At 37.9% G+C, this 26562-nt stretch overlaps 1 protein-coding gene across 16 annotated transcripts in view; it reads right to left on the bottom strand.

The window, feature by feature from the left end:
* Nucleotides 1-26562, bottom strand: part of LOC106082501 (CUGBP Elav-like family member 4) — a 1058181-nt gene that overhangs the window by 351539 nt on the left and 680080 nt on the right. For 15 of the 16 annotated variants that reach the window (XM_059360260.1, XM_059360255.1, XM_059360257.1 and 12 more), the window contains one exon: nucleotides 6708-6787. In XM_059360260.1, the coding sequence (XP_059216243.1) occupies nucleotides 6708-6787 (80 nt within the window). Of the gene's footprint in view, nucleotides 1-6707; nucleotides 6788-15021; nucleotides 15084-26562 lie in introns of those variants that run through there. The other variant, XM_059360264.1, reaches the window with a different exon arrangement.

Here is a 26562-nt window from a genome sequence, read left to right as displayed (position 1 = left end):
AGATCCCCAGAAAATTGGTCCCGAAAGTGAGTATCAATTTCGTCTTCCCTTCTCCCCAATGTCTTTAATATGACCCCCACATTGACGTGGTCGGTAAATATGCCCGATTTAGGGGTGTTTTGGGGAGTGGGATGGTTTCCCGAACACTTAGCCTTGAAAAGATATCAGCATCGTGCTCTACTCTCAAATCAATTTCGTTTTTTAATCTTAAATACCTTTCATTTAAGCCCCTTATTGCAAAAGTCACCAAATATGTCCGGTGGTATGGGGTCTAAAAACTATCAATGTCGAGATCCACTCCCTTTAGGACCCAAATTGTCATGGTGAGCAAATACGTCCTATTTGGGGGTTATTTTGGGGGTGGGATGTCCACTTGGCAGTTCGTCCCGAATGTTGATAACAGGTTCATTTGAGTACCATATCTCCATAGTAGGCAAACATGACCGGTTTGGGGGGTGTTTTGGGGGATGGGGCGGCCGTTCAGTGACTTTGCCCTGAAAATATATATCAGATATCATGGTGAGCAAATACGTCCTATTTTGTGGTTGTTATGGGTGTAGGACGTCCTCTAGGCAGTTTGTTCCAAATGTTAGTCCACTCCCAAATGGATGTGGCTGCCGTTCAGTGACTTTGCCCTGAAAAAATATATAACAGTTTTGTGTTCTACTCTAAAATACCTCTTATTACAGGCCTATATTGGAATGGTCAGCAAATATAAGTGGTGTTGTGCCCACCCCCATAACACCATCTACATTTGCTGACCAATGAGCATATAGACACTTTTTCCCGAATATTGATATCAAATTCGTGCTTTACTCCCAAAGACTTTTCATTTAAGCCCCATTTTGCTGTGGTCGTAAATTTGTTCTATGTAGGGTGTGTTTTTTTTTTGTGCGGTGAGGTGGGCGGTTTTGGGGAAGGGGTGGACCCCCAAAAACTTGATCCCACATCTGGATATCAGATTCGTATTCTACTCGCAAATACCTTTCATTTGAGTCCCATATTGCCGTGATTGGCCTATATACAAATTTTACGTTACCATAAGAGAACACACAAAATTTCGCTTAAATCGCATCACCCATCTCCAAGATCTGGCGTTTGTGAAAATTAGGGTAAGGGGGAGGGTCCGCCGCCCCCTTCAGATATCTTAATATGTACATTGAACTTCCCGTATATATATGATCAAGCCATTTGTGCAAGAAAAAAAGCAAGAATATGATTTATTGATGATAACCAAGGTAAAAGGCGAATCGATGTACAAAGAAGACTTCTACAAATTACAAGTTTGGAGCAAAGGCCGCGTTAGCTATTCCAGCGGCAAACCTGCTGGTACCAATAAGAACTTGAAACATCCCTCTATACAAGTGAAACAGGGCAATAGTCTGTTTCCACACATGTCCACTCAGCGATACTTTATTGTTCCGAAAGTAGCACGGATTCATTCAACAACAGAACAGATAGTCCTTGGGAAGATTACAATGCAACATCGAGAGAAAAAGGAAGCATAACCCAACAGGCATTCCAAAGCGCCTCGTCCCACGGAGCACCACCAGCTTTTCACTGAGGGCATTGCAATCCCAACACAATTTCAGTCAGGAAGCTGCTCGGATGAAGGTGTACTTGGTAAACACGCTTTATGTGGAGAAGCGGAGCATGCACTTTGACGGCAAACACCTGAACGATGAGCTCTATGGATCGACATGATCACCACACATCGAGTACTTCTTTGTGCAGGAATTGTTGAGCAATTATGAAGCATTGAAAGCAGCCTTCTAAAATGGTAAATCTCAGATTAAGAAAACAGGCGACTGGGGAGACGACCTGAAGTTTCTCTTCTACCTCACTCGTGTCTTTCGTCACTTCACTGAGAGGAATGCATTTCCTTTTGTAATGTTTATCCAAGTCCCAAACATCTGCAATGCACGCTGGAGGTTTGGTGTATGAAACCCGGAACAGGTTGCGCAAAATCAGTTCATTCATTTCTTATTCATGGGCTGATCATTGGTTCAGTAGTCAAATGAAGATTTTGAAGAACTATCTGTAGCTCTGAAAAACTACCCAAAAGCTGTCAAATTCTTGAACACACGCTGAAAAAAGATGAATCTCCAATAAACATTGCCATGAACAACCAGTGCTTTGAGCGTGCGATCAAAGTTAAACAAGATTTATATTACTCCTGCCGCAACAAGGACAATCTCCCACTAAGATTCATCTTCTCCAATGACAACGTATATATTTAACTTTCTAACTAATCTAGTCATTCCGTTTGTAGCACCTCGAAATATTGATCTGTGACCCCATAAGGTATATGTATTCTTGATGGTCTTGTCATCCTAAGTCGACCTAGAAATCATGATGGTTGTCGAACGAATAAGGATATTCGCTTGCAATTTTACATAAAGACTTCTTATCGATGCAGGTCGTTAGGGATTGCAATTGGTCACATTGGTTTATGAACCGATCCCCTGTTCTGTTCTTCTTGAGCCCCTAGAGGTCTCATTTTTAATCCGCCGTGGCACAAGTCTTCTGTGCTGACTTCCAACAACCTCGACGCATACGATTCGAATCGGTCTATAAATTGATATAGCCCCCATATAAACCGATCCCCTGTTTTGTGCTTTCTTGAGCTTGTAAAGTCTTACATTTTAAAATATGGCTGAAATTCGGCCCAAGGACTTCAGTTGTGACTTCCATCATTCGTGGCGAGTATGATCTAAATCGGTCTATAAACTGAAATAGCTGACATATAAACCGATCCTTCGATTTGATTCCTTTAGCCACTATAATCCTCAGTTTTCACCTGATTTGGCTGAAATTTATCACAAAGACTTCTGCTACAATTTCCAACATCCGTGTCGAGTATGATCCGAATCACTCCGAAACCGATATAGCCCTCACATAAATCGATCTACAGTTTTGACTTAAAAGGTTTAACAAACATCCGATTTGGCTGAATTTTGGTCCAAGGACTTCTTTTCTGACTTCCAACATATGTGCCGAGTAAGATCTGATTGGGTTAATAAACATAAAACGATTCCCGGATTTGATTTCTTGAGCCCCTATAAGCCTCAATTTTCATCCGATATGGATGAATTTCGGCACAAAAGCTTCTCTTACGACTTCTAGCATTTTGAGACCAGTAGTTGCTATCCCGATTTGATTGCTAAAATATAATTGAAATACGAACTGATTTAATATGGTAAAATTGTTAGCAAAATGTATGGTGGTGGATACCCAAGATTCGGCCCGGCTGAACTTAGTACGTCTTTACTTGTATCTCCATTTTAATATCCAAATATAGAGCGATCTGGATCATACTTTTATCTATTTCAGTTGCCTAGAAGCCTTATACAAGTCACAGTTTCAAATTTCGACGAAATCGGATAATACTTAAACTTAAGAACCGAAATCAGCAGATCGGCTTATATGACACCTTATATATAAACATGGTCCGATGTAGACCATATTCGGTTCAGATAGCGGGGGAGCTCAATGCTATCGGCCAACATCAGTCTATATGACAGCTATATTTAAATATGCCGTGACATTTTCAACTCGCTCACTCACTCTGGTACAACTCACTTTTCCAAATGTCAGCAACATCGGACAATAATTGCGCTTTTATAAGCTAAAGAGCCTTAAATGGCAGATCGGTCTATCTAGCAGCCATAACGAAATATGCTCCGAACTAGGCCGTAGATAATTCAGAAAAAAGGGCACAGTCCATTAAGGAACTGTGGCAACCTTTTCACATATCAATGGGTGCTGTCCTGTTCAAGTTTTTAGCTCAATGATAAGTAACCTCCTTTTTATAGACGAGTCCGAAAAGCGTGATGCAGTGCGACATTTTTTTGGAGAGAAGTTTTTACGTGGCTTCTAGTCGCTCACTAATGTCGCCAGCATAAGGAGGGGAAAACTACAGGTAATTTTTTTTTCTGCTACTCTCGCCAGGATTTGAATCTACGTCGAAGGCGGACATGCTAACCTCTGCGTTACGGGTCCAACTCCAAATATCATCAATCGGGTAATAAATGCGCCTGTTGTGCGCCTAAGGCCCTAAATCCGCATATTGATCTATAGCAACAATATCCAAATATGATTCCATCTCAACCATATTCGGTTCGGATGTTCGGATGACAGGTCAAATAAAACCCACTGATCAATATTTCAGCGAAATCAAGCAATAAATTCAGCTTTTATGAGGATGCAAATGCTTATTTGCCCATGAACATTCCACTAAGAAACTGGGACAAACTTCTCACATATCACTGAGTGGCGTTCGGTCCGAACGATGTGCAGCAGTGCGACACCTCTTTGGGGAGAAGTTTCAACATGGCATAGCACATCACAAGTATCGCCCGCATTAGGAGGGGATAACCACCGCTGCAAATTTTTTCTGCTGTTCTCGTCAGGATTCGAACACAGACGTTCAGCGTCATAGGCGGACATGCTAACTTCTGCATTGCGCTGTCCATTTATAAGGTTAATACCCTGAATGGGCAGATTGGTCCATATGACAGCTATATGTAAATATGGACCGATGTGGACCATATTGGGGTTGGACTTCGGGTGCCTAAGTACAACTCACCAAATCGGCTTTTATGAGCCTAAAACCCTCATTCGGTATATCGGTGTATATGGCAGCTATATGTAAATTTAGCCCCATATAGACCTATTTGGACCATACTTGTGGTAGTTGTTGAGACTCTTAACCGATGCCATCATGCAAAATTGCAGATAAATCGGGTAAAAATTGGGACTTCGTTATAAAATTATATACAAAACCAGCTGAGCCGGGCCCGCTCCGCTGCGCCTTCTTTTACTTTATATGGAACAAAATTATCCTTGGAAGCAACAGTATCGACCAACAGTATAACAATATAAATGTCTTGTCTGAATCCCTTATGATCTATATTGGTGTATGAATTCGCTCAGAGGGTTTAAGGTCATTTAAGTTCGGATGTTAGATGTGCTCGATTCTTAAAATACTTCTATATGGATACTGAGAAGGACCCCAGGATGATGGTTGGTGGGTTAAGGGGGTGGTGTGGACCCCCAGAAACATGGTCCCCAAAGTGGGTATGAATTTAGTGCTATACTCCCAAATACTTTTCATTTGAGCCAGATTTTGCCGTGGTTGGCAAAATGTTTCCTGGGGTGAGGAGGTCCCCCAGACACTTAACCTAGAAAAAAATATCAGCATCGTGCTCTACTCTCAAATACCATTTTTTTAAACCCCATATTGCCATTAGTTTTAGGGATGTTTACGGGATGAGGCGTCTCCTGAAATTGGTTACCAAATTCGTTTTCTAATCTCAAATACCTTTCGTTGGAGCCACATATTGCCATGGTTGGAAAATTTTTACTATTTGGGGGGTGTTTTGGTAAAGGAGCGGTGCCACATGTATATGGGGTATCGCCTTTTTATATAAAAGAAGAAGAAGATGATATTAATCCCCGCGGTGGTTATTAAGTCTGCGGTGGTTAATAAGTCTCAAATTAAACATAAAGCGGAAGAGTTTTAGGCTTTAAAGGGAATTTTTAAAAAAATTAGAAAAATTAATAAAAATTCGTCAAATGCAAAATGCAAATTTTACCCATGAACATAACACTAAGAAACAGGGGCGAACTTCTCACATATCAATGAGTGCAGTCCGATTCAAGTTTAAGCTCAATGATAAGGGGCTTCCTTTTTCATAGCCGAGTCCGAACGGCGTTCCACAGTGCGACACCTCTTTGGAGAGAAGTTATACATGACATAGTACCTCAAAAATATTGGCAACATTAGGAGGGGAAAACCACCGCTGAACCAACCAACCAACCAAATTCGAACCCAGGCGTCATAGGCGGACATGCTAACCTCTGCGCTACGGTGGCCTCCTTTGTCAGTGAAGGAAATATTAAAAAAAAAAAAAATTTAGCTTTAAAATAAATCATGAATTGTCCCATATTTATATATATTTAATATTCTATTTACATTTTTTTACCTTGGTTATTTGAATGCTGTTTTTCGTAGCATTATTGTCCCGAAATAGAATGAAAAATCCCTGACTTGCTGTTAAGCTTTTTGTGTGTGCGGGTGTATGGCGAGAGTGAGAAAAGGAAAGGAAATTGTGGATGGTGTCCTTTTCAGTTGATTGTTAAGCAAGATTGAATTTGGTTGTGTACCTTTAGCAACAAATATACCAACATATTTGGCCAAAGTTTTGTAAGAGTTCATCATCAGCATCCAAACCAACCATCTAACCATCATCCATCTATCCACCATCCATCCAGCTCTAGCATGAATGAATGTCTTGACAATGAAAAGAGCTTGATTTGATTGTAGCGGTGTTCACAAGATTGAAAATGGTGGCTTTGGCAAAAGGGAGAGGTTAGAAAAGCAATTTACGTGCAAAATAACTCGAGTGTCATGCAAATTTCCCTTGAACATTTTGTAAGGAAGTCTATCAAAAAGAAAAATCGGCTACAAAAAACACCCAAAACATTGTCGGGGGCAACGTTTTAATGTGGTCCATTTTTTTTTTGGTGGTGGGGGGCAAAATTTCTTGAAAATCTTATAAAAAATTCTCCTTTCATTTTCGAGTTATATTGATTTTATTTATCAAGGTCTACTTCATTCTGATTTCTTCTTTTTTTTTTTGTTGTGGTTGAGAGAGTATAGTACTTTGAATTTGAATAAAAAACTTTGAATTCTTTTCACTTACCGGCATAGTTTGACTACCGTGTAGATTGGTGATGGCTGATTGAGCCTCTTGCTGCGAACTAAATTTCACAAAAGCACAACCTGCAAAGAGATACAAGAAAATATGAAAAATACATTAAAAACCGACATTATACAAAATGAGTTTTAAATGGTCTAGAGTACGCACAAAAAAAAAAATATGAGTAAACGAGAGACTGCCACAGATACAATCATTATCGTATGCAATAGAGCTTAACGAACATTTTGTTTCAAAAAAAGAAAATCCATTGATATTTTTTTTTATTTGGCTTATAAAAAGAGTGGAATGTAGAAAAGCATTAAATTTCAATTAAATATGGTTGGCTGGAAATTTCATGGTTGGCATTTTCGACGATGGAGGATTGATAAGCCTGAGATCCAGGATATGATGAGTAATTATAGTGAACAATTAACTTAAAACAAACAAAAAAATTTTGAATAATACAAATTTACTAAAAACTCAATTTTTTGAAAATAAAAGCAATTTTCTTGTACCCTATAGTACAGGCTATAGGAATCTAGTCATTCCGTTTGTAACACCTCGAAATATTGATCTGCATATTTTCGAACCGAACACTGATTTTGGTAATAAAATGCAATGATTTGCAAGCGTTGCTCGTTAGTAAGTCTATTCATGATGAAATGTCAAAGCATACTGAGCATCTTTCTCTTTGACACCATGTCTGAAATCCCACGTGATCTGTCAAATACTAATGCATGAAAATCCTAACCTCAAAAAAATCACCCTTTATATATATATATAGATAAATGTATTTATATTCTGGATCATCTCCACATTCTGAGTTGATCTAGAATCTAGTCATTCCGTTTGTAACACCTCGAAATATTGACCTGCAACCCCATAAGATATATATATATATATATATATATATATATATATCTTATATATATATATATATATATATATATATATATATATATATATATATATATATATATATATATATATATATATATTTATATATATATATATATATATATATATATATATATATATATATATATATATATATATCTGTCCATCCATCCATCTGCCGAAATCACGATAGCGGTCGAACGCGTAAAGCTAGTCGCTTCAAATAATGCACAGGTACTTAGTATGGATGTAGGTCGCTTTGAATTGAAAATGCTCCCATATAAACCGATCTCCCGATGTGACTTCTTGAGCCCCTGGAAGGCGCAACTTTTGACCGATTCGGATGAAATTTCTTGGAAGTCTGTTATGACTTCCAACAGCTTTCCCTAGTACGGTCCAAATCGGTCATTAACCTGATATAGCTCCCATATAAACCAATCTCTTGATTTATCTTCAAAAAATCGCTCTATAATCTGATATAGCTCCCATATAAACCGATCACCCGATTTGACTTCTTGAGTCCATGGAAGCCACAATTTTTATCTGATATGGCTGAAATTTTTCCATGCTGTTTGTCTGTGCGGTCTGTTACGACTTTCAACAACTGTGTTTAAGTCCGTGTATAATCTGATATAGCTCCCGTATAAACCGATCTCCTTATTTGACTTCTTGAGCCCGATTTGGCTGAAATTTTGCATGTGATGTTCTGTTACGATTTCCAACAACTGTGCCATGTACGGTCCAGCTCCCATAGCTCCCATATAAACTGATTTGCCTATTAGACAAGCGCTATCGACAAAATCAGTTCAGATTTAGATCCAGCTCTCATATATATCTTTCGGCCGATATGGACTTTTAAGGCTATAGGGGCCACAATTTTGATCCGATCTTTGCAAAATTTGGCATGGGGTGCGTTTTTGTTTTATTTAACGTCCACATATGTGTGCAATATTTCGTCAAAACCGATCCAGATTTAGATATAGCTCTCATAGATCTCTCATATAACTTTCATCCGATATGGAATTTTATGGCTGTAGCAGCCAACATTTTGGCCCGATCTTTACAAAATTTTGAATGAGCTTTTTTTCGACGTCGTAATTTGTGCATAAATTTTTTTAAAAATCGGTCTAGATTTCGATATAGTGACTTTATATATCTTTCACCCGATGTGGCCTTTTAAGGCTATAGAAGCCACAGTTTTCTTTTGATCTATGCAAAAGTTAGCATGAGATGTTTTATATAACGTCTTTATATTTGTGCGCAACTTCATAAAAATCGGTTCAGATTTAGATATTGTTCCAATATATATATGTCATCCGATTTGGACTCTTAAGACTGTAGTAGGCACAATTTTGGTCCGATCTCTACAAAATTTAGCCGATATGGCCTTTGAGGCTGTAGAAGGCACAGTTTTGTTCAGATCTTTGCAAAATTTTGTATGGGATATTTTATTTGACGTGCTAATACTTGAGCAAAATTTAATTAAAATTGGATCAGATTTAGATATAGCTTCTATAAATATCTTTCATCCGATATGGCCTTTTAAGGCTGTAGTTCTATTGAATAGGTATTCAAAATAAAAAGTCTGCCTAGATTTCATTATAGGTTCCATATATTGAGAATGGTACGTATTCTTGGTGGTGTAGGGTATTACATGGTCGGCCCCGCTTGAATTTTGCCTTTCCTTACTGGTTTTAGCTATCTAGTTGAGACTTCAAATGCATGAATTTGCCGTATGAGTATACTGCTGTTGTTGGATCCACAATTCTTATGGTGTTGTGATCTGGTGGACGACACTGCAAAAACGTTCAAGTTCCAATTGGATCAAAAGATGGTTCGGCATTACGAATGTCGTATTTTACGCAGAAACCAGTCATTATTGCCCAAACTATGAAGGCCATAGGGTGAATACAACGCCCAAAAAAAAAAAAAAAACGAATAAGGTTATCTTACTCATTTATTTTGAATTTTCAGATAAAATGTCCTTAAAAAACCGATAATAAATTTTGACCGAACTTTTAAACAAAATTCCCTAAAATCCCAATTTCGAGCAAAGATGCAAAGGATGGATTGTTTGTGCATCGCAGCCGCGCTGAGGAAACACCATCTGATACAATGAATTTAATGCTACACCTTATGCCTCTGGACATTGTGGCGAGGCAAGTTACAATTGTGAAGCTAAGGGAGCATTCTCTGTGGTCATGTAACGACTAAGGACACTGTGTTATCCTTGATAGAATGTCCGCTATTCTAGGCCGCCTTTTTTGATAAAAAGTATTGTACCACTATTCCTAATAGAACCGATTTGAACTACTATATCCCTGGTAATAAAAGTTACATAGACTTCTCTACGGATGGTTCCAAACTAGACAACCAGGTGGGCTTTGGGGTGTACCCTAAAGAACTTGGACTGGTCATATCGAGAAGTTTATCTGACCACTGCAGTGTGTATCAAGCTTCAAAATCCTTGAAATTAAAGAAGTGATGGAATGGTTAAGATTTAATGTCATAATGACAACTGGCATAAATATCTTCTCAAACACCCAGGCAGCTATTAAATCCCTGGAGAATGTAATTCTGAATTCAAAAACAGCCCTTGACTGTCGCAGATCTGACAATATTAACCTTTGAGCATTCCAAAATGATGTGGCCTAATTTAGGCTTGAAGAGGTCTACCGCCTTGCTGTCACTGGCCAGAATAGACGTCTCAGTCATTGTCATGACAGGTCTCTGTCTGATCGAAAAACATGTAGACGACTTTTGCAGAAGCTGTGACAACGTCGAGGAAGATGGGCCTATAGAAAATCGGCTGCGTGTGTGTCCCGCACTGGCAATCAGAAGAAGTTCCCCTTTAGGTTCTCATTTCTTTGAGAACTTGTCTGAATTAGCGGATGTGAACATTCGCAAGTTGTTGGGCTTTTTAAAGCGATGTGGATGATTCAACGGTAGGAACTAGAAGGCATCTCTCTCCTCCTTCCTTTCTGTCCCTGTGCTATCACCATGGACGTAAACGTCTAAGTGAGTCTAATGACAGACTGCCACTTTAACCTAATCTAACCTTGTGAGGCTTAAGATGTATTATGCCCTCACTTGACCGAATATGTCAATATCAAATTTGCTTAAGATATAGGACTTAATATTTAAAAGTCTCGTTTCTTATCCCTTACAGACTATACCCTTTTATTTAGAGTCCATATTGCTGTGCCATGCCAAACAAAAAAAAAAAACCTTGGAAGATTTTTTTTTTATTTGGCCATTGTTAAATGACAATCACAATTTCATTAGGTGGCATTAATTTGGAATGCTACTATAGCATGCCATGGTGCTGGTAACAAACAGCAAACTCAAAAAAAGAAAAAGTTGATTCAAGAGCCCTTTTGGAAGTAAATAAATCTCCGGCTTTTCCGTCATCAAACTGTTGCCATAGGCTTTATTTACATTAATGACAATAACAACTGCAACAATATAAAGAGGACTACCAAAACAACAATAGTCAACAACAACACCATGAATATCGGCAAGCGAAAAACACAAATTTTCTCTCACTTTTAAGTGCTTTAGCACTTGAAATTGTTTTTCTGTTTGCCATAGTCATCGTCCTCATTGTATTGTTTAAACGTGCAAATGATTGTTTTGTTATTGCTGAGTTTTGTGTGTTTGTATTATACACCATTGTTGTGATTTTCAAGAGCTTATAGCTCTGGCTCTCCATCCCTCTCTCTGTTATCTGCTACTTTGTCAGATTTCCACATTTTAAATGAGTAATTGCATTGGATTGTTCGACGCAAACTGAAAATAAACCCCTAAACTTATGCAACAGTTTTTATTTTTTGTGCTTTTCGACCACTTTTGCAATTTAAATTGCTAGCTTAAATCAACTCTTGAATTGCATGACCCCTAGATCTTTAAGGCTTTAGCCCACAAGTAGGTTTTGTAATAATTTTAAGCCTTATAGAAGGCCTTTGGAAATTAGCAAAAGTTGGAAATCAACTTTTAAAGAGAAATTGCAACTTTTAGAATCAAAGAGTTAGTTTCTGGTAGAGGCGTAGAAAAAAGTGTGTTTTTATGTAACCGGTAAAATACAATTATACACATTAAAATAATTGCCTACACATATTAATCATACGTCTGGTGTTGAATTACTGGCAATCTTGTCTGTTTTTCTCTCTTCGATAATAGAAAAGGTTTCAATTTATCAGTTTTTCCAACAAAAGTAGTTTTTTCTTAACTTTTTCCTTTCCCACTGAGTTATCAATCATACGCCCCTTGTTGATTTTTTATTATTTTTTATAGCTTTCTTGCCAAAATCATATTTTCCATTCTTTAAACAAACTGTATGCAACAAACTGACAACTTTAACAAGATTTTTCGTTGCGCTCTTTAGAAGTTTTGCTTCAACAAAAATCTCAATTTTAATGGAAATGCATGCGTCTGCCACAAACACCTCAAACCCTAAAAGCTCTTGCGAAAAAAAACTGTTGCAATTTCATAAACAATTTACTTGCAATTCAAAAACGATTTTTGTTGGCTGTGAAGCGCAAAAAAAAAACCGGGAGACAGCATTTCAAAGTTGCTGTTGATGATGGCCAAAGCTGGAATATATAACGAAAAAAATTTTAGAGGAGACCCAATTTCACAGCCAAACCAGAGAAATAAGAAAAACACCAATTCAATACGCCTTGAAGCAGGCAACAGAAAAATTTACCAACTTGTTTCAACTTAAACTGGCCAAAGTTGTCGTCGCATTTTATTTGGTGATTTTTTTTTACTTTGCTCAACCTCACAATAAGAGTTGGTAATGAAATTGCCATAGGGTTGGTTCGAATACATGGCGACTAATGGTTACTCAAGTTGATGCTGCTGCTGTTGTAGATGATGGCATGGGCAAAACATTAATGGAGGCTCTTTTGGTACAAACGAAAGGGTGCTATACAACTGGTTTTGGTGGGTGAACTCTTAGTCTGCTGGCCGCTTGTTGTTGTCATTTTGAAGCCAAAGGCTGAAAAATATGCAAAAATATTTTTGTCGCTGTGTTGTTTTTTTTTCTGGATATGGCCAAGCCTTGCCTTGCCTTGCCTCATAGTACAGCACAAAGTTGTGGTGCGGAACAACGTTGGGAAATTACATTTCCATACTCATTTTACCGGCGAGTTTTTGCTGAAGATTTTCGATTCATGCCAGTAACATCATCATATACTTGTTGTTCGCAATTGTTGTTGCTGTTGTACGTTTTTAACAATTTCACTTCTTTTATAGCGTTTGCAGTTGTACTACACTGTCATACATACTGGCTGTTATATTTTTTTTTTTGTTGGTGTGTAAGGTTTTCAGATTTACGTTTGTTCACAACATCACCGAGATTTTGGTCAAAACGTTTGAGGCAATATTTGAGTTTACCCCACCCCACCTCCGTAAACCAGCATGAACAAGAGAAAAAAAATGTACCCAAAAGGACCTACGGTTTTGCTGATGGAGTTGAAAGGACAATATACATGTTAAAATTTTTGGTACACACTTTTATGCAACGATAACAGCAAATAAAAAGGGGGAAAAGGTCAAAAACAACAATAATACCATGTTGATGACATTTTTATGATGAGATATAACCAGGCAAAATGAGAGAAAAACAGGGACAGAAAATTAAAAAAACGAAAAAATACAAATTTTTGTTTTGTTTCTTTTCGTTTACTTTGGATTTCTTTATGCATTTGTCAAAGGACGATACAGGGGAGATGGTGGAGGAGAAAGGGAGGGGGCAAAAACTTGGACGACGAAATGAAAACTGAAAATTACAATTAAAAAAAGGATGATTATTCTTTTGAAGGATAGCTTGCTGATTTGTTTTTGGTTTTTTTTTGTAATATTGAAAAAGGTTCGCAAAGAAACGTGTCAAGTACAGAGTATTCGCTTTGGGAGAGGGAAACCCGTTGCGTTACTTTAAGTTGTAATTTTTTATGAATTCACTCAAGTTCAATAAGCTAAGTTCGGCAGGGCCAAACATGGGATACGCAGTACCTCGGATTTACATATTAACTAAATTTTGTCAAAATCATGAACCCATAGCAACATGATTCGATCTGGACCTAACTCAGCACGGATGTCCGGGAACGCGTTCCACTATTCGCTTATCCAAATTTCAGCGAAATCGGGTAATAAATTGGCCATCACCGTCAATCATTCGTCTATATTCGATTTTCACCGTATTAGGAAGTGTAGGATTCTAAGCTACTCAATGTACCAACTTTATTGGTAAAGCACGTACAATCCGGAGATAGGTCTATATATAAATGTGATCCATTCTAAAATTTACTCGGCACGGACATCGAAGGCCCTAATGAAGGCCCTAATTTCAGCGCATTTGGGCCCAGAACTTATATCGGAAGATAAGTTTATACGGCAGTTTTATTCGAATATGGTCCGAACTGAACTATACTCGTCACGGATGTCGTGACAACTGCAAAAGGGGAAAAATACAAATTTGCTCATTAACATTCCATTAAAGAACAGTGGGAAACTTTTCACATATCAATGAGTGCCGTCCGATCCATGCCTAAGCTCAATGTTAACGGGCCTCCTTTTTATAGTCGGGTCAGAACGGCGCACTGTGGAGAATTCGACCTCAAAAGTGTCGTTTAATTCAAAAATGAAATTTCAGGCTATAATAAAATATTATGCTATATTCGAAATGGTACAAAATTCTCGGAAAAATATAGTCCAAGGCCATATAACCTGTTTTTAGTAGGTTTATGAACATGGATTTATTAATTTAACATTATTTCGTATAATTTTTGTACGAATTTTTCTGAAAATCTCTGAGTCATATGACTTTGAAATTTTAATCCTATTTGTTTTAGACATTAAACTAATTTTACAAATTTCGCTACAGTAGAAATCAAAATTTTTCATTTCGGAAAAGAATAAGTTTTCGACGATGTTACAATTTTTATGTTTTTTTAGAAAAACATCGCAATATAGTTGACTTTTCAAACATATTCAAACTTCGAATCTTGGTTTTTCTAATTCGGGGGATCCTCGACTACACATTGATTCCCAAACAAGATTTAATTATCAACCATGGCATTAAAGGTATCAATTAAAAGAGATTATAAAAGAGATTAAGCAAATGCACAGCGGAGCAGTTTTTGTAGACAACTATTATATTAAAATTAACTACAGGCACTACAATACAATAATTTTTTGTATAGAATACCCTTGGAAGCGTGTTTTCCCTTTATTAACACAAAGTTTTCACTTCATCCACAGCCATAGATTGTCAATATTTATGTCTTAAATAGTATATTTTTTTTTCTCCTCTCCTCTCATCTTACCATACAAAAATCTAGATTTCTAATGCTTGATTTCCTACATCCACATCCACATCCCCTCATTGTTAAGCTAACATTTTTATTTGTTCACTCACCCACTAGATTTCCTATTATTCTTCTGCTCTTGCCAATTTCAATTTTCATTTAGAGTCTTCCTGCCTCAGTTGGGGCAATGTACTAAAGTACTAAGTTTAAAATTGTTGCTGGTCCCTTGGTGTCATTTGTTAAAGAGGCTTGTCAACATAACTATTTCAAATTTGCACAATTTTGAAGAGGGTAGCGTAGATGGGGGAAACAAAGTCAGATAGCACGGAGCAATAACACAAAAAAAGCAACAAAACAAAACGAATGAAATGGGAAATGTTCTGCTCCAACACTTTTGAACAATTTTGTTGACTTGGCAACAATGCTAGCATAACAACAGAAAAGAAACAAGCCAGAAACCTTAAAACTTACACAACATTTTACAATATATTATTATTTGCTTTTAGATTTGTCTATTGAGTAAACGAACAATTACACAAACAGAGATATATGGGATGTTCCATTAGAAAATATTTTACTTTGTTTAAACGTTTTTCCAAAAATATTTAGTATTGAAATGAAAATATATCACTTTAAATATTTCATGGTTACACAACTACCTAAAATAAACAAGTAGGTTACGTAAGGTTAGGTTGAAAAGAGGGTGCAGATATTAATCGGTCCCATGCCACTATGGACATACACCTAAGCCAGTAATCGGCTTGTTTTAAAAATTATAAAGTAACCTTTAAAAAGAAAATTTTAAGCTAGGAATTCCGTGCTACTTACAAAATCCTTAATTGTTTTCAATACCACTCCCATGTTCATGGTTCATGTCTGGTATTGTGTCTCCACCTAAGTGCCGGTATCTCTTGAACGCGAAAGCCGCGAAATGACAAAGGAAATGCTCCAACGTCTCATCATCTTCCCCGCATGCCCTACACATGATATCACTTGCTACACCGATTTTATATAAGTGAGCTCGTAGTCCTATGTGTTCCGTTATGATACCAATAGCTATAATGACCTCCTTCTTACTTATGGGATCTTATAGGATTTTCGCCGTCCTACCGATCGTTTCGCTGTTCCACAATATTGCATGCGCATTCGTCGCCCACTCCCTTAACTCGGACTGCGTCGACCCGAAAAGCTTCGGGTTAAGCAAGTTTATTCACGGCAGTCCTCTGGCCTTCACCGCCAAATCGTCTGCCCTTTTACTTCCCCTTACTTCGTTATAGCCCGGCACCCAAACGATGCGGATTTTGCCATCCTCAGAGAAGGCGTTAATCTCTTTCTTGCACTGCAAGACTGTTCGTGACCTTACCGTCCTGGTTGTTATTGCCCTTATCGCAATTTTAATGTCGGTAAAGATGTTCATACTTGATGTCCTCACGTTAGCACCGCATCACCTCACGCATACCGTGATCGCCCGGATCTCCGCCTGCAAGACCGTATTATAGTCAGGCAGTCTAAAACAGAACTCAGTTCCTGGGTTCTCAATGAGACCCACTCTATCATCTAGCTTCTAGATCCATAAGTGAAACATGTCTTCCAGATGGCAGAAGACATTGCAGCAGTGCCTCGCACTTGACTTCAAGATTCATCTCAGGTATCCGTTCGGACCTCTTCCCTTCCTTCCAAGTTTCCTATCGTCGCCTCGATTATATCGCGATTGTATGAGCTACTCCCATCCTCAATCCATTCTCCCAACGCCTTAAGTCTCATAGACGCAGTGGCAGCCTCACACTTAATTTGTATGTCAATGGGTCGGATATCTAGAATAGTCTTCAGTGCCCTAGTGGGTGTGTTCCTCATTGCTCCGCCTATGCCTAAACAACAAGTTCTCTCAGCCTCTTGTATGGTCTTTATGTTGCACTTTTTCTCCATAGCAGTCCACCAAACTACTAAGGCGTAGGTAAGTATTGGTCTAATCACGCTCCTCACCCCCATTTCGAGCAAACGGCCCGTCTACATAGTGCCCAACATCTGTGAGCCTTCTCAGTACGCTCCTGAATGTGACACTTCCAATTCAGTTTTCTGTCCAAGATCACTCCTAAGTATTTGACCTTGTGAGATATCGAAATTGTCTTATTGAGGAAACTTGGTGCGTTTAAATGGTCCACCTTCGTCTTCCTCGTGAACAGATATATTTCAGTCTTCTCTGTTGTTAATGTTGAGACCACTGGGTGTAGCCCAGTCATATGCCATATGCAAGACCATTTCGGCCCTGCTGTATAGCTCGTTCGGATCCTTACTCCTTAGAAGTATTATAACATCGTCTGCGTAGCAGACGGGTTCAAATCCCTCCTCAGTCAGCATCCGTAAAAGGTCATTTATGGTGGTCACCCATAGGAGTAGCGATGAAATTCCCCCCTGTGGCGTGCCTTGGTCCACTATGTCCCTTATATTTATGCCAGGGGACACAAATATTATCCAACTGTTCCTTAGCATATGATTTATCCAGACCGGGTCCACCCGGTACTGGTCTAAGGATTGGATCAGCGTTTCGGTCCGCATATTGTTAAAAGCCCCCTCCATGTCAATGCATACCGCCAGGGTGTATGTTTTGGCATCGAAGGATTATTCTATTTTATGCACAACCTCGTGCAGGGCAGTCTCCACCGACCTTCCCTTGACATAGGCATGTTGTTTGTATTTGAGCAGTTCGCTGGATGCCCCACTCTTTATCATGGTCTCCACAATACGTTCCATGGTTTTGAGTAGAAAGGACGTAAGGCTTATGGGTCTGTATGCCCTTGGTGTCGCATAACTTTACTTGCCGGGCTTGGGTATAAACATATGCAATATGCAAGACCTAGGCACGCCAGATAGTCGCCCTCCTTCTGTAGTAACCCCGGAAATATTCCATCAGGTACGGGTAACTTAAATGGTTTTAAGCTCCTCAAGGATTCCTTCACCAGAAATTCAATAATTATAAACCTTCGATCAGTGTCATTATTCCAAGATTTCGGTGTCTACGTGAGTCTCTTCGTGTCCTGGGTTTTCATCAAAAGCCTCAACATGTCCTCCGTTGTCTCTGCTCTCACTCCCATGTCGTCTTCTAAAGTTTCATTAACGCTATCGAGCTGTTCGCAGAAAAGCTTCCAGGAGGCACGTTTTATCGCTCTGGTAATCTTATTGTATTCCTAGATCCGTGTGTAATACTCATTACAATATAATAAACTTCAGCTTTTTTACGGCGCGCTCTGTTAAAAAGTCTGCAAACCTCTTTCACAAAACTGCGAATCTCCCCGGTCATCCAGGGTTTTTCTTGGGCTGATTTCCTTTCCCGAAGAGGACAACTGTTTTCGAGGACCCCACCCGTGCAGTCGTAATCCTGTTGACATTTTCGTCAATGTCCTCTATGCTTGAACAATCTAAATTATCTTCTTCTAGTCTTAGTCTTCTTTTGATTAGGCTTCCGAATTTTGTCCAGTTGGTTTTCAACTTATTCCGGAAGCTTATCGGATTCGACGCTGGCCATGCTAGTCTTAACCTAATTTAGCGATGATCAGAGAAAGAGTGTTTCATGGAGACATCCAATCCTGAACCTAATCGATTAGATTATCCGAACATATTGTCACATTTAATACCTCCTCCCTAATCCTATTAACAAAGTTAGCGGTGTTACCAATATAAGGTCGTTAGTATTCAAAAACTCTGCCAGGGCTTGGCCCCGCTTATTAGTGTTGATACTGCCCACGAAATGTGGTGAGAGTTCGCATCTCACCTCGTCTGTTTTGCTTTCCTCACCTGCAGTAAGAAAGTGCAAAAGTCAGGCGGTGCCGACTGTATAGTACCCTACACCTACCCTATGACCAGAATGTGGGAACTGTATCCAATTCTGAACCAGTTTTGATGGACTTTGGCGGATGCTTTCATGTAGGTTATTAACAATCCCTATCAAAGCAAATATGTTCAAACTGTAAAAACTACGGTTGATAAATGACAACATTATTGCAAATTTCTCAAATCCGACGAACATATATATGAGAGCTATATCTAAATCTGAACCGATTTTGAGTCAATTTCTCTCATATTGTGGTAGTCATCGAGGAAAGCGTTGTGCAAAATTTTGGCAAGATAGTTCAATAAATGCGCTTGCAGTGGCTCCTGGGGTGAAAATCGGGCGATATGCATATATGACAGCTATATTTAAATCTGAACCGATTTCTGTGAAATTCACCAGTAATGTCGAGAACCATAAGAAAATCCCTTCTGCTAAATTTCAAGAGAATCGGTTATCAAATGAGTACTTTATTGCAATATTTCTCAAAATCGGACGAACATATATATGGGAGCTTTATCTAAAGCTGAACCGATTTAGAGCAATCTTCTTAGATATTGTGTTAGCTGTCGGGGAAAGCGTTGTACAAAATTTTGGCAATAGTGGTCAATAAATTGAGCTTGCAGTGGCTTTTGAAGTGAAAATCGGGCGATATACACATATAGCAGCTTTATCGAAATGTGAACCTTCCTGCAAAACTTCAAGCGAATGGGTTAACAAATGACCATTTTATGGCAATATTACTGCGAATCGGATGAACATATATATGGGAGCTATATCCTAATCAGAATCGATTTCTTCCAATTTCAATAAGCTTTGTCTCAAGGCCGAAAAACATGCCTGTCCAAAATTTTAAGACGATCGGATGAAAACTGCGACCTGTAATTTGTACACAAATTAACATGGACAGACAGACATAGCTTAAACGAATTAGAAAGTGTTGCTGAGTCGATTGGTATACTAATCAATGGGTCTATCTCTCTTTTTTTTTTGGGTGCTACAAAAACTAAGTTTTAATACCCTGTACCACAGTAGTGGTGTAGGGTATAAAAATTGGCAAACTGGTTCACTAGTGCGTATGATTTATGTTAATGCTAAAACACATAAATAATTCTGATCATAACTTTAAATGTATTGAACTAATCTCATCTTTCCGATTTTGTATGAACTCCTCCATATACCAAAGTTGTGGCCTAGGCCAAACAAAGCTTTGCAACCATTGCCTGTTTGTATAAGTCAACAGAAATTGTTTAAGTACCCCAAAAACTTGTGCTAGTCTTTTCGAGCTTGTGGGTTTGCGTAAGGGCTACATAATTCTGAAGGAGGAAAAACTAATGAAGCTATAAAATGGCTAAAATATATATGTTAGCATGTATGAAAGGATGTCAAACAATATATTGGGTATTTCTATTTGTTTTTACTTGGTCCTTAACAGACGTCATTACATCTTTAAGAGTGTTTGTGAATGTCTTGTTGTACGTTTGTATTGGTGAGTTTGATTTCTCAAATGTTTACTCGTTTATTTGTTTGTTGGCTTGGTTGTTCATTCGAGTCGTTGCCTGTGTTTAGGACATTTCTTAATTGATGTTTTCGAAAAAGATTTATCTGCTTCGGCCATACGTAAGGAGTAAAAGTCATTTCATATCCAATACAACCACAATATATATCTTTGTCTATTTGTGTGATGTTTCTGTGGTGTTCGCCATTTTCTTGGTAAACTTTTCTTACTTTTGTGGACAAAAAAAAGGACCAAAATGCTCGAAAGTTAAAACCATTTATTTGCTAAATGTTCACAAGTAAGCAAATAAAGTATAGTAACTAGAAAGAAAATACATTCTATTTTTTTCGATTCAAAAGTATGTGAGAAAGAAGAAAAATAATTGTATAAAAATAATCTAGGCTCAAATAAATGTAACAGAAATTTCATTGAAAATAAAATGAATTTTTATTGTCCTACAAAGTCGTTGTTCTTCCTCTAGCAGTAAAATAAAACGATAATATTAGGGAGTAACTTTAACGAATACGAGGGTTGCCTTTTATATTTCTGTATTGGACATCCCTTGTGTTGCAATCTGTCAACTGACAGCTCTATCGTAAAGGTGAATTCAACCGAGGTCGTAGTTCGCTCCAAGACGAATTTCGTGAGGGTCGTCCAAAATCAGTTGTTGTTGCAAAAACCATTGGTGCTGTGCGCCAATTGATATTGCAAGATCGTCATGTGACCTATCGCGACATTCAGACAACCTTAAGCGTTAGTAGGACCAGCATACATTCAATATTGCATGAACATTTGACCGTCAAAAAAATTTGTTCGCGTTAGATCCCACATAATTTGTCAATCTATCAAAAAAAAAAGGCTCGTGTCGATTGGTCGAAAGAAATGCTCTAAAATTATGAAAAAAAAACGGCACTTTTGAGCACTCAAAACATCGAATTGATGGGTCATCTGCCGTATAATCCTGACTTGGCCCCGAACGACTTATTTTTTCGCCCTACGTAAAAAATAAAATGAGAGGTCAACGATTTTCGACACCTGAAGAAGCGGTTGATGCGTTAAGAATGCATGTTTTGGAGATAACTCAATCAGAGTGGCATGAAAGCTTCGACAATTGAATCAAACGCATGCAAAAGTGTATAGATCTTAATGGGGAAACTTTTGAAAAACAATAAAGTGATTTTCGATGATTAATTTTTGTTTTTATATTCTCTTATCCCGATATATAAAAGGCATCCCTCGTAAAGTGGCAAACAAAGAAAACAAAAAACAAATTGTTTGTGCAATCTACATCCATTACAAAATTGGTACAAACCAACGATACAGCTCCCATTTTACGCGCTAACGAATCCTTTGTTTGTCTGTCTAGCCGCTGTCGCTATTTTTTTTTTTTTTCACATAACTATGTGTGTTAACTCATTTCTTTACAAAACATTTGATTTTGTGATCTGTCTTGACCATGTTCTTATTTCGTTTGCATGATTACTAAGCCACATTTAAAATATTTTATTAGCCTCCATTGGCAATATTCAGGTTTTCGTTTCCATCTTCAGCATCTACCAAGAATTGATTCTATTGCTCTGCCCTCATGTTCACCTGTTATGCAAAACTGTCAAATAAGTCTCGTCCAAAGCGGTAAAGGAGGACTACGATGTGTAAGCATGGTCATGAAAAAAATGTTTTAAAACCAACCAAATGTGAATTCTAAAATAACGGTAATTCTTGCTACCACATGAATGCTTTAGGCATACAAGCAACGAAACAAGGGTGTTTCGCTTTTGCTGTTGTTTTGCTGCTTTGTGAAAACAAGGTACAGCGAAGTCAAGGACTGAGACTCAATAAATGAATTTTCAGAATCATATACAGCAGGCAAAAATCGCAAATGGCTTTGCCGCTTGACTAAAATTGGGCAATGTGAACATGTTTTCGGCTAACTAACATGTTTATAAATCGATGCATCATCAGCAGCACAAACATCACAGTCGCTGACTGGATAAGCCCAGGCAAGGCGTCATTTTCAGCCAACCAAACCCACCTAGCCACCATCGAGCAACAACATCATCATAATCATCGGCAGCACCACACAGGAGCACCATTGTGGTTGTTGCCTTGAAGCAATGAAATCATTAGCATTAACGCTGCAACGACAATGTTTCATGGTCCATGGTCCGTGTTCCTCTTGCAGCGACCGGGGATCATGATGCCAAAAAGGGTTGGGAGTATTTTAAAATCCAATTAAACGAACCCCCACTGTGGGTGTTCTAAATCGCTGTTGTTAATGTTAACGTTGTCCAATGAGAGCGATCGCCGTGTGGTGGAGAACGAAAACATGCTTTTGTTTTCATAATGTTGTCGATGTTTGCTGATTGTATGCAAGTTTTGGAGGAGGCAAAAGAGATTGTTCCAGCGAAAACAATAAGAATTGAAAACGAAGCAGATTTGAAGGACATCAATGGTGATGGCGGTGGTGGTGGTGGCGATGGCAGTGGCTAGGGAACTGCACAACACAAATCGAGACTTCACCGTGAATGCTTGTTATAGGTTATCAGAGCCAGATTTCTTGTGCCATGTTGATGCTTTTGTTTTCGTTCGTCGGTGCTTTTTTTGCGCCTAAAGCTGATTTTCAAAAGGTGAGCTTGTGAGCCAGAAAAGTTAATGAAAGGTTGATGGGCAGACCAGGAAAAAAATAGTTGATAGGATTTTTTGTACAACGGCCCCATAGACATTTTATTGAAGTGTGTGCAGTATTATGGTGCATAGACATAATGAATGTTTATTAAGGGCAAATAATCTATGGTAATTAAGATTGGATTTTTGAAAGAAATATGAATTTGATTCAAATGCAATTATTCATGAGCTAAGTAGAAGGTATACTGAATTTAAAATTCATTGGTTTTGTGGTAAAAAATTGAAAACTAGGACAAATTGCTTTTTATGCGCTGGGTGGCGTATGATTGCTAAAGTTTTCTCTAAGTTGTTTGTACCACTGGGCGTATGATAGCTATTGTTTTTGTTTACCCTTCTTAACGGATGGCATATAATTGCTTTTGTATGCTTTGATCGGTATACTTTCTAGGAGTAGTCTTTTATTACAATTTTCGTGGTAATTTTTGGGATAAACGTTATTAATGTTCATAACGGTATTATAATCTATCGTTACTGGTTTCGCAAGAAACTTGAATTTGATTTAAAAGAAATTATTCATGTTCTAAGTGATAGCTGAATTGAATTTAAATTCACTGGTTTTCGGGTTAACAAATATACAGAAAAACTAAGCCTTATTATTTGTTTACAAAGCTTGACATATAATTGTGTTATTGTACCAGCTGGACTATGATTGCTATAGTTTTTTTTGCACCTTTCATGATGGCGATTGCTTTAAGAGCCCCACCCATCTTCCGTATGAGTATTACACGGTTTCTGTTTATGTGCAGAAACTAAACTGAATATTATTCATTATATTTTGTTATGAATCTCTGCCATATCCATAATTATATCCAAATAATGGCTGGTCAGATCAGATCATATTTGATTTAGAAGCAGTTTCAGCGCAATCGGCCAATAAATCCGCTTTTTATACCCTACACCACCACTGTGGTACAAGGTATTACAACTTTGTGCATTTGTTTGCAAGACTAAGAAGTAGACGAGGTAGACCCTGCGATAAGTACACCAATCGACTTAGAATCACTTTCTGATTCGATTTAACAAGTTTATGTTTGTAATCAAGGTACAGGTTGTATTTGTTGTCCGATTGTCATGAAATTGTGAACAAGTCTCTTTTTTGGTCGATGGACAAACGCTATTGCTTTGAAAAAAATCGGAGCAGATTTAAATATAGCTTCCACATATATCTTTCAACTGATATGGTCATTAAAGGTCGAAGTCGTTACAAATTAAATCGATAGTACGGCCCATATAATTTAATGTTAAAAGATTATTTCATATCTCGGTATCTCACGAATAAATGCTTTAATGTTGTCTTCCAATGCGTCAATTGAAGCGGGCTTGTCTGTATGGACATGAGCTTTAACATACCCCACAAAAAAAAGTCTAAAGGCGTTAAATCGCATGACCGGTCCCGAACGTGAAATAAAATGTATACCGAACTCGTCTCTCAATAAGTCCTTTTACGCGTGCTGTGTGGCATGTGGCACCGTCTTGTTGAAACCACATGTCATGCAAGTCGAGCTCTTGTATTTTGAGCAAAAACCGTTGGATATTTGAGATGATATCCAACTTTTTTGCCCAAAATACAAGAGCTTGACATGCATGACATGTGGTTTCAACAATACGGTGCCACATGCCACCATTCTCAGTTATGATTTGCATCATCTTTGAAGAAGTACGGTTCAATGATGCCACGAGCCCATAAACCGCACCAAATTGTGACTTTTTCGGATGCATTGGCAGGTCCAGCAATGCTTCTGGCTGATCTTCACTTCAAAATGGACAATTCTGCTTAATTACGTACCCATTAAGCCAGAAAAGAGTTTCTTCGCTCAATGGAAGAAGCGCGTGATGAACTTTCTTAACAAAGCACGCATTTTGAATAAAATTTAATAATATGCAAGCGTTGTTCGTGTGTAAGACGATGGTTAAATCATAGACCAAACTGAAGATGTTTGACAGTGAGACAATAATAATAGCTAAAAAATCACCCTTTTGAAGAAGTCCTTGAGCAAATTATTGGCAAATAGGAATAGAATTGCGCCTTATAGGACACAAAAATTAAAATTGAGAAATGGCTTTATATTGGTGCTACACCTGATTATGGACCAAATCAGACAATACTAAGCATGGATGTTGAAGGCCATGGAAGAATTCATTGCACAAAATGTCAGTCACTCGGTTCAGAACTGCGCCCACTAGAAGTTCTAAAAACGAAATCGATAGATTGGTTAACAGGGGAAGTATATTAGGTTATGGCCCGTTACAGGCCATACTTGATAGTTGAAAGTCATAGAAAAAGCCATTTTGCAAAACTTTAGCAAAATCAGATACGAATTACGTTATCTAGTTGATCAAGAATTCAAATTGATGGATCGGTTTTATGGAGGCTATGTTTACATCTGAACCAAAATCGTTCGTTTACAATCATCAATTTTTGTTCTCTTTATTTAAGCAATTAAAACAGAGTATGCTTAACTGACACTACGATTAGTCTCTAATTAATAAAGTGACTTACTAGTAGTTTGTGTAGGACAATTATCGATTGTTAAATTAGCTTAATATTAAAAATGATTAAGTTAAATTTGTTTATGTTTATAAATGGCTTGTACGATGAAGTCTTCCTCGAAGAGTTGAGAGTTTTAACAGTTTTAAGACTTCAACATTTTTAAGACTTCAACATCATATCTACTCTTTAACAGTCTTAATTATCAGGTCTCTGCGCAAGTCACTGTTACGTACATACCAATCTGACAATCATACAATCTTCAATAATATACAAAGTTTGTGCGAAATTTGTGTGCAAACTTTTCAAATCACGGTAGAGGCCCGTGATTTCGACAGACGTAGGAACAATGCCAGATCGATTTGGAATGTTAATAGATCAATATTTTGAGATGTAACGAACAGAGAACAGCAGCAAGTTACATTAATAACGAGTGCACACGATAGACATAAAGCACTCGCACCTTATACCAGCAATCGTTGTTGACACTTACGGCTCTCAACAACGAAAACATAAAATACTCTTTAAATTCATTGAGCTATTGTAAGTGTTTTTGCCGATGAGCATAAAATGATTGCCAATCATATTTTGCAAGTTAGGCAATACGAATGATGGCTGACACTGAGCGCAACTGACACACACACTCAGGTACCTCTCAAAGTTATGAGAGATGAAATTAATTTGCGTGCTGTATGATTTCTTGGGTGAAGAAAAACAAGTAAAAAGGCTTTAAGTTTGGCCGGGCCGAATTTTGGATACCTACCACCTCGGGTATATATGTAAACCACCTTTCGTCAAAATCCGGTGAAAAATTCATACCTTATGTCCCATTTCAGATATATCAAAATATGTTCCGATTTGGACCAAATACTAATAAGTACTTGTCATTGTTCAATTGTATAAAACAAAATGTTCATCTTTTTAGTAGCTATTTGTAAAAATGAACCGATCTGAACCATATACAACATGGATATCGAAAAGCCTAACATACGTCACTGTGTCATATTTCGGTGAAATCGAATTATAAATGCGCCTTTTATTGGGCCAAGACTTTAATCAAGATATCGGTCTATATGGCAGCTATATCCAAATCTGGACCGATTTGAAACAAGTTGCAGTTGTCCCAAATTTCGGCGAAATCGGACAATAAATGC

Source organism: Stomoxys calcitrans, chromosome 1 (assembly GCF_963082655.1).
Source record: "Stomoxys calcitrans chromosome 1, idStoCalc2.1, whole genome shotgun sequence".
Taxonomy (NCBI): Eukaryota; Metazoa; Arthropoda; class Insecta; order Diptera; family Muscidae; genus Stomoxys; species Stomoxys calcitrans.
The sequence above is the reverse complement of the archived record's forward strand: the minus strand, read 5'-3'. Positions and strand labels throughout refer to the sequence as shown.